The sequence below is a fragment of the Leopardus geoffroyi genome, chromosome D2, assembly GCF_018350155.1.
Source record: "Leopardus geoffroyi isolate Oge1 chromosome D2, O.geoffroyi_Oge1_pat1.0, whole genome shotgun sequence".
Classification (NCBI taxonomy): domain Eukaryota; kingdom Metazoa; phylum Chordata; class Mammalia; order Carnivora; family Felidae; genus Leopardus; species Leopardus geoffroyi.
Window position 1 is genome coordinate 15,363,482 of NC_059334.1, and position 18,038 is coordinate 15,381,519.

An 18,038-nucleotide genomic window follows, 5' to 3' on the forward strand; every position below is an offset into this window, starting at 1 on the left:
ATGATGAGGTATCTAAAAGAGTCAAATTCATAGAGACAAAAATAGAAAGTTGGTTGCCAGGACTGGGGGAGGGAGAAATGGGGAATTACTATTTAATGGGAATAAACTTTCAGTTTGGGAAGACGAAGAAGTTCCAGAGATGGTGGTGATGGTTGTACAACAACGTAAATGTACTTAATGTCACTGAACTGTACGCTTAAAAATGGTTAAGATGGTAAATTTTATATTACGCATATTTTACCACAATAAAAAAAAAGTGGGTACACCCTGTGAGAGAGGCTGAGCTATGAACCTGAAGGAACAGCAGTGGCTTCCATCTGGGGGAACTGCGAGTGGTCTGGGTGTTCACTCAGACACATCTAGATGGCACCAAATTCCAAGAAATCCAGTTTTGTGAGCCGTGCGAATGACTACACTTGTAATTGCTTAGCTGGTAACAGCATGTTGTTTTTCATGAAATTTTGTCAGAAAAAGTTTGGTCAAATGAGTTCTTATACCTCTAGTTATCTTAATAATGTGTCAGAGAACCACATACAGCTTTTCTTTGGCCAAGGATATAATTTTGAAAAAGCATTGCCTCCTATTGGTAATTAGAATGTGTTAAAATAAGTTCATGGAAACAAGGAAAAAATTATTCAAAATCTGAATATACCTAATATGGAGGGAGGTGGGGGAAGTCTGATATAAATTAAAAGCCAATTAAAACTGATCATCCATGACACATCTCTTCCTAAGCCCTCCTTCTCTCCTTGCGTTCTTACTTGTAAGGACAGAAAATCCTACCTAGGAGCTGGGGATCTTTTGTTGATGGAGCATAATGATGTCATCAGTAAAATGGCCTAGGAAGTGATTTTCAGTGACGTCCCTGGAAATGTAGAATTGGAGGAGCCCCCGCAGAGCTTGATTATATGGCATTAAAAACGGGATATTGGGAGGATTCTAGGTTCTGTTTGCAGGGTCTACTGAAGGAGGAGATTTTAAAGGAGAGCAGGGTATTTTGGGAGGAAGAATGTGCCATCTGTAGCATATTGTAAAACCTTTTCTCTCTCCCTGGAAGTTTTCAGTAAAATATCTGTCTTTCACTATGGCCTGGTGACGTCTATGGGCTTTTTGGGGATGTGACTAAGTGTCAGTGGTCCTTCATAGAGGATGAGACAAGGGCCTTTTCTCACCTGGGTTGCAAACTACGTGCTAAACCTCATTGTAATTTCTTGCCTTCTCTTAACTTCAACATTGCCAAGTCAATGCTATAGTCCATATTTACGAAGGTAAACTAAAAAGTAATACCTCTTCTTATTGTGGCAAGTCACTTTTTTCCAAATGAATTTTCCCCAATATCCATATGTAATCTTTTCTCTCTCACCTTTGCTAAGCATTCTCTTCTCAATGCCTGATGTTCCACCTCCCCCCATTTATTTCTAATATAATTTGAATGGAAGCTTTCTGGTGGAAATGGAACCCCCAGTATTAGGTTCCTAGTGTTAGCTGCCACAGCAGGCAGAACCCCTAATCTCAGTGGTCTAATGAATCACAGGGTTATTTCTCACTTCTAGTGCATATCTGTCTCGGGTCTGTTAGGGCCTTGTTCCAGAGTCACCCAGGTATCCAAGCAGAAGGAAGATCTGCCATCTTGCACATGAATCATCTAGAAAACACGGTCTCTGAGATTGCCTACTAAAGAGAAGAGGGAGATGAGGGAGGCAGCTAGCTCAAAATTGTCTAGGCTTAGAAGTGACACCTGCCACTTCTCTTCATAGTCCAGTGGTCAAAAGTAGTCACATGGCTCTAGCCTGACTGCAAGGGAGGCTGGGAAATGCAGGAGACCACATGGGGTACTTAGTGAGCACGAATTCTTTCTGTGGCCCCTTACTAATCAGAGTACTATGAAGCCCAAGTTACATTATAATTTAAACCACTTTTGAATATAATTTGTGTATGATAGTATGCTAATCTATTCTCAGGACATTTGTTGGGTTTTATTCTTCCTTTATCAGTTTCTTTAAACTCACTGTCTAGCTTCAGCCTAAATTTTTTAGACCTGAAATACAGAGACATGTTACGAAAAAGTGCTGGGGACCATTAGTGGCCCCTATCACTCTTTCTCTGTTTTTAAACTTCTATGTTGCTTGAGGTTCATACAGCTTCTCATCAGGAGGTATATGTGTAAATGTGAAACCTATCTGCTTCCAGGTGGGGAACCTGACTTTCCCTGTCTCCCTTATCTATCTATCTATCTATCTATCTATCTATCTATCTATCTATCATCTATATTTGTTTTACTTACTCTTTAATTCACTTATTTATTAATTTATATTTATTTGTGGACTTTTTTTCCCATGGAGTAAAAACAAGTCAGTGATGGGGCGCCTGGGTGGCGCAGTCGGTTAAGCGTCCGACTTCAGCCAGGTCACGATCTCGCGGTCCGTGAGTTCGAGCCCCGCGTCGGGCTCTGGGCTGATGGCTCAGAGCCTGGAGCCTGTTTCCGATTCTGTGTCTCCCTCTCTCTCTGCCCCTCCCCCCGTTCATGCTCTGTCTGTCTCTGTCCCAAAAAAATAAATAAAAGTTGAAAAAAAAAATTAAAAAAAAAAAAAAAAAAAAAACAAGTCAGTGATGGTGAAAATTCTTCACTTTAGCTTTCCTTGTTGGTGATAGTTTTCCTCTTCCTTTATTCTTTTTGTTGGCTATGCTGTTTTGAAATGGCCTTACCTAGATGATGGACTATCATGGGACCATGGGGGGTTATTCAGGGGCTACTTGGGAGCAGACTTGGGATGGGTCATGTTGTCTACAGGCTCAGCCAGTTCCAGGTCAAAGGAGAGACTATACTCATCACTGGATTTCTTGAGATCCTTCAGCAAGGTGCATTGATGAAAGGGTCTTACTGTTTCTTGAGGCTGTCCTTGGTAGCATCTTGAGACACTCTAGGATCTATTTCAACCTCCAAAGATAAGAACGTAGTTTGGGAAGGACTAGAGAACCTGCAATTGTCCATGGTCCTGGGAGAGAACTAGAAAGGTATGTGGGGGATCCTCCAGGGTGGGACAATTGCATGGATCCCAGTGATTCCTTCTGTTTCTTGAGGGGATTGGACAGAATTGAACTGACCTTCACCATGAACTCCGTGCCCAGATCCTTTCACACTGTTGTAAATACCCCTCTTACCCTTTTGTAGCTCCTTGCCTGCATCACACCGCTAGGGAAATCCATGGCCTGATGGTGTTAACCCAACAAGAGAGCAGGGAAGGAAGGAAGGGGACATGACATTAATCTTTCTCCTTCCTTCTTTCTTCTGTTCTCAACAAGGCTTTCTGTGTTTTGTTGAAGGAAACAGCATCTCAAAGGCTTTTCTCCGGCCTTTGCTACAAGCAGATGCGTAGGAAGGTCAGTCAGATCAGGCTATGGAAAACAACTAACTAGTAGAGCATGGAAAGTCTCACTGTAACACACCTTCTGTTCTGTGGGATTCCTGCCTGCAGATGAAATGTTGGTCATTAAGTGCCAGGATTATGAGCACCTGAGAAACAAGAAAAACAAAATTTTTTAAGATAAAGAGATAGCAGCTCTTTTTCCTCACCTATTGCAACCAGGAACAGTTGTAAAACTAATAAAATTTGAAATCTTGCCCAGTGTATGTTTCATAAGTAGTCCCACAATGCTTTCAGATTTAAAACAAAAGATAATTCTCCAAACGGATACATTTTCTCTTTCTCTTCTCTTCTTTAGGCTTTTCCTCCAAATGCCATCACTGTATTTTTTTACTGCAGTTCAGTGACTATATTCTTCACAATAATCAAATTGGTCAGCTATCGCCTACACCTCATGTTTGACAAAGGAGAAGTAATTCAGCAGAGGCCCTCCAAAAAGAAAGAAAAGCCAAGTAAAGACAAAGAGGCCAACAAGGAACACATGACTAATCACAAAAATCAAAGGTAACATTTCTGTTGATGTGGCAGTTCATAATTTAAATGTTTCAGTATTGGTTGAAAATGTTTTCCATTTATTAGCTGTTTGTGAAAATACACCAGTATAGGCAGACGCAAATCTGTACATTTTTCTTCTGTTGAACCATACACTTAAGCCTAAAATTGATACTGATAATCAAGACGGTTTAACTATTAACATGACCTTATACAATGCTCCACAGTTCATTTGCATTAGGCTTAACAGAGCAAAATATTTTACTTCAGCGTTTTTATCTCGTCATTTAAATGCTTAGTGCATGCCAGAGTATTTTCAAAAACAACACTGGTGTTTATTAATATAGAAGTCATACGTTGCATGAAACTGAAATATTAAAAGTGATTCTTGAGTGTCATTGTCACTTTTCTCGCCCTTATTTCTGATAGTTCCTTAGGAGAGCATGTCTTATTTTTTTTCTAAATATTTTTAACGTTTATTTACTTTTGAGAGACAGAGAAAGACAGAGCATGAGCAGGGGAGGGGCAGAGAGAGGGGGAGACCCAGAATCCGAAGCGGGCTCCAGGCTCCGAGCTGTCAGCACAGAGCCTGACGTGGGGCTCGAATCCACAAACCTCGAGATCATGACCTGAGCCGAGTCGGACGCTTAACCGACTGAACCACCCAGGCGCCCCGAGCATGTCTTATTTTAAAGTAATATTTATTATTCTCCCTTAAAAACAAAATTTGTACACAATGGCGATTACACAATGGGATCTAGGAAAGGGAATTGTCTGGGGACTGCTACCCAGTCATAGTTCTGTTTGATAACATCACTGCTCTTGTGTTTCTCACATGGGTTAGCAGCACCAGGCAGATTAACAATGGCAAAAAGGAAGAGCCTCACCGGAACCTCTCCACGCCTCCCCTCCGCTGCAGCTCCAGAGGGCAGAGCATAAACTCTCAGCACTCATCTGGGCCACTGGTCAGTGTGTGTTTTTCTGTTTCACACTGTTCTTGTTGTGTAGTGTTGATCCTGCCTGGACTGTATTGAATACAATACAGTCAGTATTGTCCCTGTGCTGTGGCCGACCGCATCTCAGGGTGTGGAGATGACCCCTGGGGAGCCCTTGGGCCGCGAGATAAATATCCAGTCTCATGCTGGAAGCATACCTTTGGCCTCCTCTGCTGGCCGCCCCACCTGCCGGGCCTGCCACTCTGGCCAGAAGAACCTGTCAGCAGACCTCGACCTCCTTCTCCTCTGCTCCTGTCTGTCATTCATCTGAATCACCATATTTGCAGTGTCCTCCCCTGGAATCAACTGCACTACCCCACATGTCCACATTGAATCACGCCTGTCTCTTGGGCAGTCACTAAATCCCCTTCGCTCCAGACTAACTTTATTGGGCTCTATTCGCGGGCAGCATACCGTAGCCCCTTTCTCTCTCTCCTTTTCACTTTCTTAATTATCAAATGCCCTTTTATCACAGTACAGTGGTCTTGCTTGGGCGTCTCACTTACCTAGATTTTTTTTTTTTTTTTCAACGTTTATTTTTGGGACAGAGAGAGACAGAGCATGAACGGGGGAGGGGCAGAGAGAGAGGGAGACACAGAATCGGAAACAGGCTCCAGACTCTGAGCCATCAGCCCAGAGCCTGACGCGGGGCTCGAACTCACGGACCGCGAGATCGTGACCTGGCTGAAGTCGGACGCTTAGCCGACTGCGCCACCCAGGCGCCCCTCACTTACCTAGATTTTGTATTCGTTTCTGCTCTCCATTTTATTAGACGCTTAAGCAGAGCAGACACTGTATAGTCTCGTCCCCACGTGCCATTTTTTTTTTTAATTTTTTTTAACGTTTATTTATTTTTGAGACAGAGAGAGACAGAGCATGAATGGGGGAGGGTCAGAGAGAGGGAGACACAGAATCCGAAACAGGCTCCAGGCTCTGAGCGGTCAGCACAGAGCCCGACGCGGGGCTCGAACTCACGGACCGCGAGATCATGACCTGAGCCAAAGTCGGACGCTTAACCGACTGAGCCACCCAGGCGCCCCGCCACATGCCATTTGGGAAGACAGTAACGGCTGCTTCAGGGGTCCGCTGACTGCCCAGAGATGGGCACCAAGCTGAGTCATGGATTGATTTTTGTTCTTCTGTTTGTTTAGGAGTTGCCGGCACAGGAAACAGTGGAAGATCTCAAAGGTAGAGTGTTCATTACCGCCATTTAATATTTCATCAGAGCATTAGCTTCAGGGAAGTGAAAAAGAATTCTTGTAAAACAGAATGCCAGTGAATTAATTCAAAGTAAGAACTGTACCTAAGAAGGCGTAGTTCTAGCCCAACTTCATTTCTCTCACTCTTACTTTTCATTATTTCTCATCAGAATTTGTGCATCATTTCTACATCTAAATTGTAATATGTCATCGATCGTATGTCGTTGTGCTGTCTCCAGTCTGCGTTTATTTCACGTGGCTCAGAACAGCAGATAGAAAACAGGATCAATTCATCATTGATTTTCAAGCTTTTTATTGTAGTACTTCCATTGAAAAATGAGAGGAAATTATAGAGTGTTCCATGGACTGCAGTTCCTTCAAGTTATGAATTTTGTTTCTGGGAATTTTCTTTTAAGCCCCCAGATCTTTGTTTCACTTTTTTACAAAGATTTCATTTTCTTATCTTTTGATTGTTTTCAGAAAACTCAGAAAAGAGCTTTTGGAGGCCCGAATTAACTACTTCCCTTCTCTGCAATTCTATTTTTTTTGTAGTGCTACTACAAAGAGAAATTTATGCCCTATTTAAGTTTCGAAAGTAGCATAAAATTTTATCTTCGGTAAAACAGCTGAAATTAGCACTTGGGTCTGAAAACCTGAAATGAAGTTTATTTTTTCATCACTCAGATAAATTCCATGAGAATATGCAAGGGATTGTTCGAATTCTTTTTACTATGTTACTACTACCGAAAAGAAGTGAGTGTTAACTTAGGTTTCAAATATTTTAGTTACAAAGTTTCATGACAGTGTTATTTTTGTTATTTTGTGTCCATTTACACACACACTCACACACACACACACACATTTTTTTGCCATTTTAGGCTACTTATTCCAGATCAAGCTTACTGTTGCTATTAATGCCATTACTTTATATTTTCAGTGTTTGTTCTGGCCCTTTTTAACCTCACCATTCTAACTGAAACAATTACTTCCTTCCTTCCTTCCTGGTAGTAGGAATTGCAGTAGAGACTTTGCATGTATGATGAATGAAATTCTGAGTCACAACAAGTAAAACGTACAGGTTATGTGTTTTTTTTTTTAATTTTTTTTAATCTTTATTTTTGAGAGACAGAGAGACAGAGCACGAGCAGGGGAGGGGCAGAGAGAGAGGGAGACACAGAATCCGAAGCAGGCTCCAGGCTCTGAGCTGTCAGCACAGAGCCCGACGCAGGGCTCGAACTCACGGACTGTGAGATCATGACTTGAGCTGAAGTCAGACACTCAACCTACTGAGCCACCCAGGCGCCCCCATACAGGTTATGTTTAGATCCACACCTGACTGCTAAATCCAATGTGTTTTCAACAACACTGCACTAAAGCAATTTTTTTTTTCCTAGACCAATCTCATAATACACTATCCTAGTATTCAATTCTTTTTGTTGTTAAAAGGCACGGTAGTGTTGTTTATTTTTTTAACAGGTCTATTGAGATATAATTCAGATGCCATACAATCCACTCATTCTAAGTATATAATTTAATGGCTTTTAGTATATTCACAGAGTTGCATATCCGTCATCATAATCAATTTTAGAATATTTTCCCTGCCTTGAAGTGAAACCACGCTTAGCCACACTCCTCAATCACCCCACGTTCTCCAGGCTCAGGCCACCACTAATCTTCTTTCTGTCTCCATGAATTTGCCCATTCTGGACATTTCATACAGCGTGGTCTCTTGTGACTGGCTCCTTTCACTTAGCATAACGTTTCCAAGGTTTATCTATGTTGTAGCTTTGTATCATGGCTTCATTTCTTTTTATTGCCAAGTAATATTCCATTCAGTGGCTATACCACATTTTGTTTATCGTTCATCAGTGGATGGACTTTGTGTTCTTTCCCCTTTTGGGCTGTTATAAATAATGCTTCAGTGAACATTCATTGGGCCAGTTTTTGTGTGGACATGTGTTTTCATTTTCTTGGATATGTACCTAAGAGTGGCATTGCCGGGTCACGTAGTTACTCTGTTTCATCATTTGAGGATCTACCAGATTGTTTTAGAAAGCAGGTGTATCAGTTTACATTCCCACCATCAATACATGAAGGTCACAATTTCTCCATGTCTTTCCTGACACTTGTGATTGTCTGTATGTTTGATTATAGCCATTCTAGTGAGTATGAATGGGGTCTCACTTTGGCTTTGATTTACATGAAATTAGTTATTTTTCTAATGCCTAATGATATTGATGTTGTCACCATCACTATCCTTAGAGAAATGTCTATTCAAGTCCTTTGCCCAGTTTTTAAAAACTTTTAAAATGTTTATTCATTTATTTTTGAGAAAGAGAGAGAGAGAGAGGGAGAGAGAGAGAGAGAGAGGGAGAGAGGGAGAATCTCAAGCAGGCTCCATGCTGTCAGCACAGAGCCTGATGTGGGGCTCAAACTCACAAACCGTGAGATCATGACCTGAGCCGAAACCAAGAGTCGGATGCTTAACTGACTGAGCCACCCAGGTGTCCCCTATTTGCCCAGTTTTTATTCAGATTGTCTTTCTATGGTAAGTTGTAAGAATTCTTTATATATTTTATTTTATTTTTTAACTTTTTTAACATTTATTTATTATTGAGAGACAGAGAGAGATAGAGAATGAGCATAGGAGGGGCAGAGACAGGAGAAGACACAGAATCTGCAGGAAGCTCCAGGCTCCGAGCTGTCAGCACAGAGCCCAACATGGGGCTCGAACTCACAAACTGCGAGATCATGACCTGAGCTGAAGTCGGACGCTTAACCGGCTAAGCCACCCAGACGCCCCCTTTATATATTTTTAGATACGAGTCCCTGATCAGATATAGTTGCAAATATTTTCTCCCAGTCTGTTGGCTGTCTTGTCACTTTGTTACTGGGGTCCTTTAAAATGCTGAAGTTTTAAATTTTTATGAAGTCTACTTTATTGTTTTGTTGTTATTATTGTTGTTGCTTGGGCTTTTTGTGTCACATATAAGAAACCATTGCTGAATCCAAGTTCATGAAGATTTATTCCTGTTTTATTCTAAGAGTTTTACGGTTTTAGCTCTTATAATCAGGTCTGTGATCTGTTTTGAATCAATTTTTGTGTATGATGTGAGGTAGGGGTCCAACTTAATTCTTTTGCACATGTTTTTTGTTGTCCTAGGATCATTTATTGAACAGACTGTTTGCTCCCCATTAACTTGTGTTGGCACCATGCTGAAAATCAGTTGACCATACATGTAAAAGTTTATGTTGGACTTTCAGTTCTATTCTTTTGGTCTATATATCTATCATTATGCCATTATCAGACCATCTTGATTGTAGTAGCTGTGTAACAAGTTTTGGAACTGGGAACTGTGAGTCCTCTAACTTATTTTGGCTATCCTGGGTCTTCTACATTGCCATGTGAACTATCAATTTCTGCAAACAATACATCTGGGATATTGATAAAGATTTTATTAAATCTGTGGATAAATTGGGGAAGAATTGCCATTTTAACAATATTGCATTTTCCAGTCCATGAACTTGGGATGTCTTTCCATTTATTTAGTTCTTCTTTGAATTATTTTGACAATGTTTTGTAGGTCTTCAGTGTATAAGTCTGGTACTCTTGTTAAATTTATTCCTAAGTATTTTATTTTTTAAATACTCTTATAACTGGGATTGTATTCTTAATTTAATTTTACCTTATTTATTGGTAGTGTATGGAAATAGAATTGATTTTTGCACATTGATTTCATATTGTACAAACTTCCTAAATGTTTATTAGTTCTAATAGTTATTTAGTGGATTCCTTAGGATCTTCTATAAATAGAATGATATCATCTGTGAATAGAGATCCTTTGCTTTTCTTTTTCCAATCTGGTTGCCTTTTTTTTTTTTTTTTATTGGCTAATTGCTCTGTCTGCAATTTCCAGTACAATGTTTATTGGATGTTATGAGAGTAGATATCATTGCCTTGTTTCTGATCATATGGGGAAAGCATTCAGTCTCTAACCTTTTTATATGATGTTAGATTTGGGTGTTTCATAAATAGCTTGTGTCAGGTTGAGGAAATTCTCTTCTAATCTCAGTTTGTTGAATATTTTTTATCATGAGAGGGTACTGGATTTTTGTCAAATGCTTTTTCTGTATGTCTTGACATGATCATATAGCTTTGCCATAGTATCTTTCTTGATGTGTGTGTGTGTGTGTGTGTGTGTGTGTGTGTGTGTGTGTATTTAGTAATATAGTATGTTTTTTATAGTTAAAGTGTCAAGGATAGAAAACAAATGACTGTACTGGGTTAGATTTCATTGCTCAGCAATATCTTGGTAGTCATTTTAGGCCAACTATTTTTCTTAGTTTTCCAGGTAGGAAATTTATTATTGTCATTTTTACTCGGGATTAAGCAGGCACTGAGGTATGATGTGCTGACGTGTTCCCAAAGACCCATTTATAGGCCATGGTATGGCTTTATTCATTTATATATAACTATATTTATATATAAACTATTTATATAACTATTTATATAACCATTTATATGTAACTATATTTATATATAAACTATATAAAAAAATATATATATCAGATATATATATGTATAGTTATATATACAAAGCTTTAAAGTCAAGGAGTTTTCCTTGGTTTCTCTTCCCACACTGCCTTTAGCTTCAGTCCATCAGCAAGTCCTGTCAGTTCGACTCCAAAACATATTTCAAATTTATCTCTTTCTCTCCATGTCCACCACTACGCCCTAGTCCAAAACACTGTCATTCATCAACTGCAGCAGCCTCTTCCCTGGTCTCTCTTCCAATTTTATCGTACCTCACCACAGTCTATCCCTCACGCAGCAGGCAGGGTTATTTTTAAAAACCTCATTCAGATCATGTGCCCCTTGAAAAACTTCTGCTGGATTCACATTATTCTCAGCATAAAATCTACGTGCCACACTTTGGCTTATATTTTGGACCCTGTCAGCCTTGTGGATCTCTCTTCTTCTCATGCTCCCTTTGCTTTTCTACTCCAGCTTCATGGAGTTTCTTTCTCTTCCTCAAACATGCCAAGCAAGTTCCCATCACAGGGTCTTTGCACTAAATCCTTATTTGCTTTAAAACCTAGGGTGCTCTTTCCTCTCGTCTGGTACATCAGGAAATGGTCCTGTGGGCATACAAATCTGTGCGGTCACAATTGTGTGGTGTGGGAAGTAATGAAACAAAAATGCATTATGAATGTTTTTTATAGACCCAACCCAAGACCCCGTTCCTCAGGCCCTGCCTGGTGGTTTGGATTCCTCCTGCAATATTTTTATTCATTTTCAACAGTGCACTTGATATTGTGCAGTCATGGAAAGTGTCTCTGATGAGACCACATTCAAGTTTAGATCTGAATGGCAAAGTAAAGGAGCCATACATACAGATAGAGAGACCATGTGAGGGAGTGGAAGAGCATCAGGTCAGGACTCAGGGGATCTGGGCTCTAGTCGTAGATCTGTCAGTAGTGTGGCGAACTTGGACATGTTTCTAGACACTTCCGTTCTTCTATTTCCATGACAAGGCATCTACTCTGTAGAATAGGATAACCTGCATAGCGTTGCTACAAAGTCAAATAATTTTCACTGTCATCATCAACCAACATTCATGAGTGTGGATAAGATAATAGGTTGGTTTCTTTGGAGGATTCGGTGAGCATAAATTGTGGTTGTTTTTCTAGAACACCATGCAGCCCAGTTAGGAAGGTAATTTAAATGTACATTTAAAAAGAGCTACAGTTTAAAAAGTGTATGGTAGGGGCGCCTGAGTGGCGCAGTCGGTTGAGCGTCCGACTTCAGCCAGGTCACGATCTCGCGGTCCGTGAGTTCGAGCCCCGCGTCAGGCTCTGGGCTGATGGCTCAGAGCCTGGAGGCTGCTTCCGATTCTGTGTCTCCCTCTCTCTCTGCCCCTCCCCCGTTCATGCTCTGTCTCTCTCTGTCCCAAAAATAAATAAACGTTGAAAAAATAAAATAAAATAAAATAAAAAGTGTATGGTAAATAAAGTTTAGTCCTACAGACATTAATTGCTTAAGGATTTCAGAAGAGAGCTTATTTCTGGTTTAGGTGATCATGGAAAGTGACATGTTGGAGGAGGTTATGAAAAAAGCCTTGACTGAGGTCTCCAGTGGGTGAGGAGAAAGAACAGTCCAGATGGGAGAGAGAGGCCCAGAGTTTGTACTGGAGTCGAAGAAAGTCTTCTGACTACAACAGTGTAGTGACTCAATTCTTTCTACCAGAGTGTCCTTGGAAGGAGGGGAGGGGGTGTATATTCCACCTGCTCCAGAGGGTCATAGGCTGAATCAGCCTATGGCAAGGATTAAAAAAATACATGTTGTGCCTTAAAATGTTTCATTATTTTTCATCATATGCTCATTTGTTTACATAATAAGGTAACATTTTATATTACCTCAAGAGTTGTATTTATTTTTTTTCCTCTAATATTTGAGTAAATGACAAGTTGCTTATCCTGGCTTTCCTGTGGCTTTGTAGACCCTCGCAATAGACCCCTTGAGCCCCTAGAGAACACTCTTCATGATAGAAGTGAAGGAAAACTGAGGTATTGATTGATCGAATGACCATAAGGCTGGGCAAGAAAGAGAAACCAAAGTATTACCCGAGGGTTTCAAGCTTAAGAGGCTTAGGGAATGGTAGGGTCATTAACAGATACAGGAAGCTGGGAGGATAGAGCTCACTCAGTCACCATCGTAAGTATTGCAGATACAATTTAGAAATGTTTTGGGGCGCCTGGGTGGCTCAGTTGGTTGGGCGTCCGGCTTCGGCTCAGGTCATGATCTCGCGGTCCGTGAGTTCGAACCCCGCGTCGGGCTCTGGGCTGACAGCTCAGAGCCTGGAGCCTGTTTCGGATTCTGTGTCTCCCTCTCTCTCTGACCCTCCCCTGCTCATCCTCTGTCTCTGTCTCAAAAATAAACAAATGTTTAAAAAAAAATTAAAAAAAAAGAAATGTTTTGAAAATTTATGAATCACATCAGAAGTGTGAGGTTATCATTGTCCTCAGACCAAGGCACTAACAAGCCCAGTGCCAAGCCCTTGGCCTACTATTTTCTGCATCTATCCTTCTAGATCCTCATGGCGGCCTTAAGAGTTTGGTATAATTATTCCCATTTTACAGGTAAGAGGTTGAAGACAAGAGCAGTGTTTCTCCACTGGGGGGCTGTCCTCCCCAGGGAATGTTTGACAGTGTCTGGGGGCATTTTCCATTGTCATGATTGAGGGCACAGTTGCTCTTGACATCAAGTAGGCACAGGCCAGGGATGTTGCTAAACATCTCACAATGCAGAGGACAGCCCCCACCGCAAAGATTTATCTGGTCCCAAGTGAGAACAGCACCACAGTTGAGGATCTTGGTTTAAAAAAATGTTTTTTAATGTTTGTTTATTTTTGAGAGTGTGGGGGAGGGACACAGAGAGAGGGAGACACAGAATCCAAAGCAGGCTGCAGGTTCTGAGCTGTCAGCACAGAGCCCGACGCGGGACCCAAACCCACAAATCGGGAGATCGTGACCTGAGTTGAAATCAGATGCTCAACCAACTGAGCTACCCAGGCATCCTGAGGATCTTGGTTTAGAAGGATTAAGTACCTTGCCCAAGGTAACGGATTAAGGATTAAGTACCTTGCCCAAGGTAACGGATTAAGGATTAAGTACCTTGCCCAAGTACCTTGCCCAAGGTAGCTAGTAAGTAGCAGAGCCAGGACCTTCCTGACAATAAGTCCCAAACATGTTGCTTAAAACATATCAGTGTGCCTCCCAAGGTCACAAAACAGCAAAATCTAAAATTATGAATTATTATTTTTAAATACTGAGATTTTAAAAACAATTTCAGAGTGGAGGTGATATTTTAAAAATAAGCATCCAGCAATAGCACTATTAGGAATTTATCCAAAGGATACAGGAATGCTGATTCATAGGGGCACACGTTCCCCTATGTTTATAGCAGCGCTTTCAACAATAGCCAAATTATGGAAAGAGCTTAAGTGTCCATTAACTGATGAATGGATAAAGAAGATGTGGTTTATATACGTAATGGAATACTACTTGGCAATGAGAAAGAATGAAATCTGGCCATTTGCAGCAACGTGGATGGAACTGGAGGGTATTATGCTAAGTGAAGTCAGTCAGCGAAAGACAGATAATGTTTTCACTCATATGTGGAAGTTGAGAAACTTAACAGAAGACCATGGGAGAAGAGAAGGGGAAAAAATAGTTTCAAACAGAGAGAAAGGCAGACCATGAGAGTCTTAAATACAGAGAACAAATGGAGGTTGATGGGGGGAGCAAGGGAGGGGAAAATGGGTGTTGGGCATTGAGGAGGGCACTCGTTGGGATGACGCTAGGTGTTTTATGTAAGCGATGAATCATGGGAATCTACTCCCAAAGCCAAGAGTGCACTGTATACACTGTATGTGAGCTAACTTGACAATAAATTATATTACAAAAATAAAAGTACAAAAATAAGCATCCAACCACACCGGTTGCTAGGGCTGCTTTTCTCACTCTGCATTACGAGGTCTCGCCCCAGGACGGCTCTCACCTGTTTCGGCAGCTAAGAAAGTGCCTGTGGTTTATTTCAGGTGTCATTCTCTCAGAAGACCAACCTGTAGCACCTGTGTTATCTACCTCACCTGGTGTCAGAACAGGAAGTAAAGTGTGCGCGCCGGAAACCACGACCACGCCAGCGATCCCCAGGAAACCAGCTGTGGCAGGAAGTCCAGCCAGCGACGAAGGGAAAGAGAGGGGAGGCAGGCGGCAGCCCCCGCTCCGCCACAGGTCCGAGGGTGGCTTAGTGGAGAAAGAAGCCTCGAAGAAGTTGCCACACCTGTCTCTGTCTCAGTACGACTTACTAGAAACCGATGTCTCTTTCCAGCCTTGGGGGAGTGAGAATTCAGTCCTGAGTCCCGAACCGGCGAATTACGCCTCGGGCTCCTTAAGGGACCGGTGGCAAAGGGAGTCCCCTCCAGACAGCCTGAGTAGTAGCTGCCCTCCGTGCAACACTGTAATCGCCAGACCTGCACGTGCGTCACCGGATGCCTCCCGGCAGGCGGACCCGCCCTTGAAGCAGGAAGTGGACTACTCGGATAGCGAGGTGGCTGTCACTCTCATTGATACTTCTCAACCTGGAGACCCACTGAGTCTGCATGAACCCATTAAAATCGTCATCACCATGAGCAGTACTCCGAACTCCATGACAGACTTGGAAAGTTCGCTCCACCTAAAGGTGATTGGCACTGAGAGAGCTGGCTTCACGTCTGACGCTGAGCCGGCTGCCCCGGGGGTGGCCAGTCCTCCCAACACGGAGCAGATAAGAATTCCTGTCATCACACTGGAGCTCTCTGAGGATGGGGCAGGAGGCGCCGTGTGTCCCGAAGGCAGCGGAGGTGACAGGAGTCCCGAGAGATTGATGGTGGAGGCATCATCCAATCAGTGTTCTGGCTACGAATCTGGGGAAGGAGGAAATGCCACAAAGGATGGCAGTCCTTCCCCCACAGGAGACCGCTGTGAAGCAACCCCCCCATTCACACCTCACGCGGCCCCTGAGACGGAGGGGGGAAAGGAAGGCCAGGCTAACCTTGACCCATCATCTTGTAAAACCAGCCATGAAAAGAGACACGCCCGGGTTCTCAGCGTGGACAGTGGTACAGATGTCTTCTTGAGCAAAAGTTCCGCAGAAATTATTAGCGATAAAGAAAAAACGATACCAACTTCCAAATCTGACCTGGAGGCTAAGGAAGGACAAATACCAAATGAATCCAACTTCCTCGAATTTGTCTCCCTATTAGAGTCAATCAACACTTCCAAGCTGGCGGCGTCCAACCAAAGGAATGGCTCAGTGGAGCAGAACAAAGACAGTGGGCTTCTCGGAGGTACGATTCCACATCATTTCTGTCGTGCTGATGCAAAGAAGGCAATACATGTGTGAATTACCTTCTGTGATGCAAAGAAGGCAATACATGTGTGAATTACCTTCTGTGATTTGGTTTTGCGAATGGCAGGATATCGGACCATTGCTGCTTGGTGTTATTGATAATTGCTGAGTGTGCCAATACTAGTGTGCTGAGCACCTATCAACATGGGCTTACTCCAGCAGGAAATTTAAGGCCTAGGAATGAATGTTCGGCTTCCCTAGAAGGCCGCAATGTTTATTTCCGAGGAAATAAGCAATTATATTTTATCACAGTGGCCAGAACTCCCAGTAGATTTCTGTCTCTTTAAGAATAGATGCATTCTGGGAAAGCTGATTGTAAACTACATTTCTGTGAAATGAATCCACTTTTCTGTTGAGTTCCATTATAAAATCCTACGTGCAGGGCTCCTTAATTATCCCAATTTGTAAACATAATTATAACAAGCACACAGCTCTTAATTTATGTCAAGTACTGTCCTAAGCTACATGTTTACATGTTTAATACATGTCCTAAGTTACATGTATTAACAGGCATGACCGTACATTGTCATCTGCCCCAGGCGGTCTTCGTTTATACTTTTTTGCCACCATAATTAGTAATAGAACCGCTTTTCACTCTCAAAAGTGTTCCCAGTTTGAATAATAAATTATACAGTTACTCTCATCTTAACTCATTTACTCCTCATGTAACCTTATTTAAATAGCCACATGTGGCTGGCTACCGTATCCGATAGCGTAGACCTGTACATGCGTGTCTTCCCAGGAAGCTGTGTGTATGGTGGACAGAGCCCTGGCTTTGGGACCTCGGAACCCAGGGGCAAATTTTGGTTTTGCAGTGCCAGCTGGGTGAGATTGGACAATTTACTAAATCCATCCGAGCCACAGTTTCTTCAATAAAGCAGGAGTAACAATATGTTGCAGATTTACTGTGAGGATTCAATTAGGAAAATGGGTGAAAAGTCTTGCTGCGTGATCAATTTCAGCCTTTTATTCTGATTCCCCCCTCAGGCCACGTGTAAGGTTTATTTGATTTGTCTACTTAAGTTTCTGTTCTTAAATTTGTCAGCTAACCACATTCAATCTGAACCAATCTGAACAGTATTAAATTGGAAATCTAGGGGTGTGCAAAGAAATATGGATGCTACTTGGTTTTCTACGGAAAGGAAGGGGCTTGGTTTCAGGAATCTGCATGTGTGGCAGGGAGGGAGGAGTGGATTATTTACCTCTTTCAGGAAAGGACAGGGTTTGTTTTTGTTTTTTTTTAAATGTATATTTATGTGTGTGAGAGAGAGGGAGAGACAGAGCATGAACAGGGGAGGGTCAGAAAGAGAGGGAGACACAGAATCTGAAACAGGCTCCAGGCTCTGAGCTGTCAGCACAGAGCCCAACGTGGGGCTCAAACTCAGGAACAGCGAGATCATGACTGGAGCTGAAGCTTGATGCTCAACTGACTGAGCCACCCAAGTGCCCGACAGAGGTTTTCAATTGAAGGATGAGAGAGCAGGACGTAAGTCTTTTAGTTTTTGGAAGGTGAGAACTCACGGTGGCAAATTAGATGCTGTTTCACTTCTATCTTGGAGATCAGTGATATCTTCTTGCTCCTCTATCAATAATAATTTGTTATGTGCTGTTATCTAAAAACAGAAATAGAGTATATTTCTAACACAACATGACAGTGTTTAATGATACCAGCAGCCTAGGCAACGCGCCCTCATCTTTCTCCTGCTTGATAGCGAAACAGTGCTTGAGCTTTACGTGATTGTCAAAAGATACAAGATTTCCCAGTTCTCTCTATGATACTCTTCTTTCCAACCCAGGCCCTTTCCGCAAAGGGCTTTATGATTATTTTCAGGGCTTGGGGTTGTCCTAAGGTTCAAGGCTACGGAAAACCACACATGTATCAAAAGCCTTTTAAAACCATGGTTTTGTTTTGTTTTGTTTTGGGGCAGCTTAATTTAACTTTGTGGAAGTAAACAAAGACCACCCAAATGAGAAG

The 18,038-nt window shown here is 42.0% G+C and overlaps 1 protein-coding gene across 4 annotated transcripts in view; it reads left to right on the top strand.

Moving 5' to 3' along the window:
- PCNX2 (pecanex 2) overlaps positions 1 to 18,038 on the top strand; it is a 302,310-nt gene that overhangs the window by 24,660 nt on the left and 259,612 nt on the right. For 3 of the 4 annotated variants that reach the window (XM_045437338.1, XM_045437341.1, XM_045437340.1), the window contains exons 2-5: positions 3,724 to 3,929; positions 4,762 to 4,882; positions 6,064 to 6,100; positions 14,712 to 16,001. In XM_045437338.1, coding sequence (XP_045293294.1) covers positions 3,724 to 3,929; positions 4,762 to 4,882; positions 6,064 to 6,100; positions 14,712 to 16,001 — 1,654 coding nt within the window. The remainder of the gene's footprint in view (positions 1 to 3,723; positions 3,930 to 4,761; positions 4,883 to 6,063; positions 6,101 to 14,711; positions 16,002 to 18,038) is intronic. The other variant, XM_045437339.1, reaches the window with a different exon arrangement.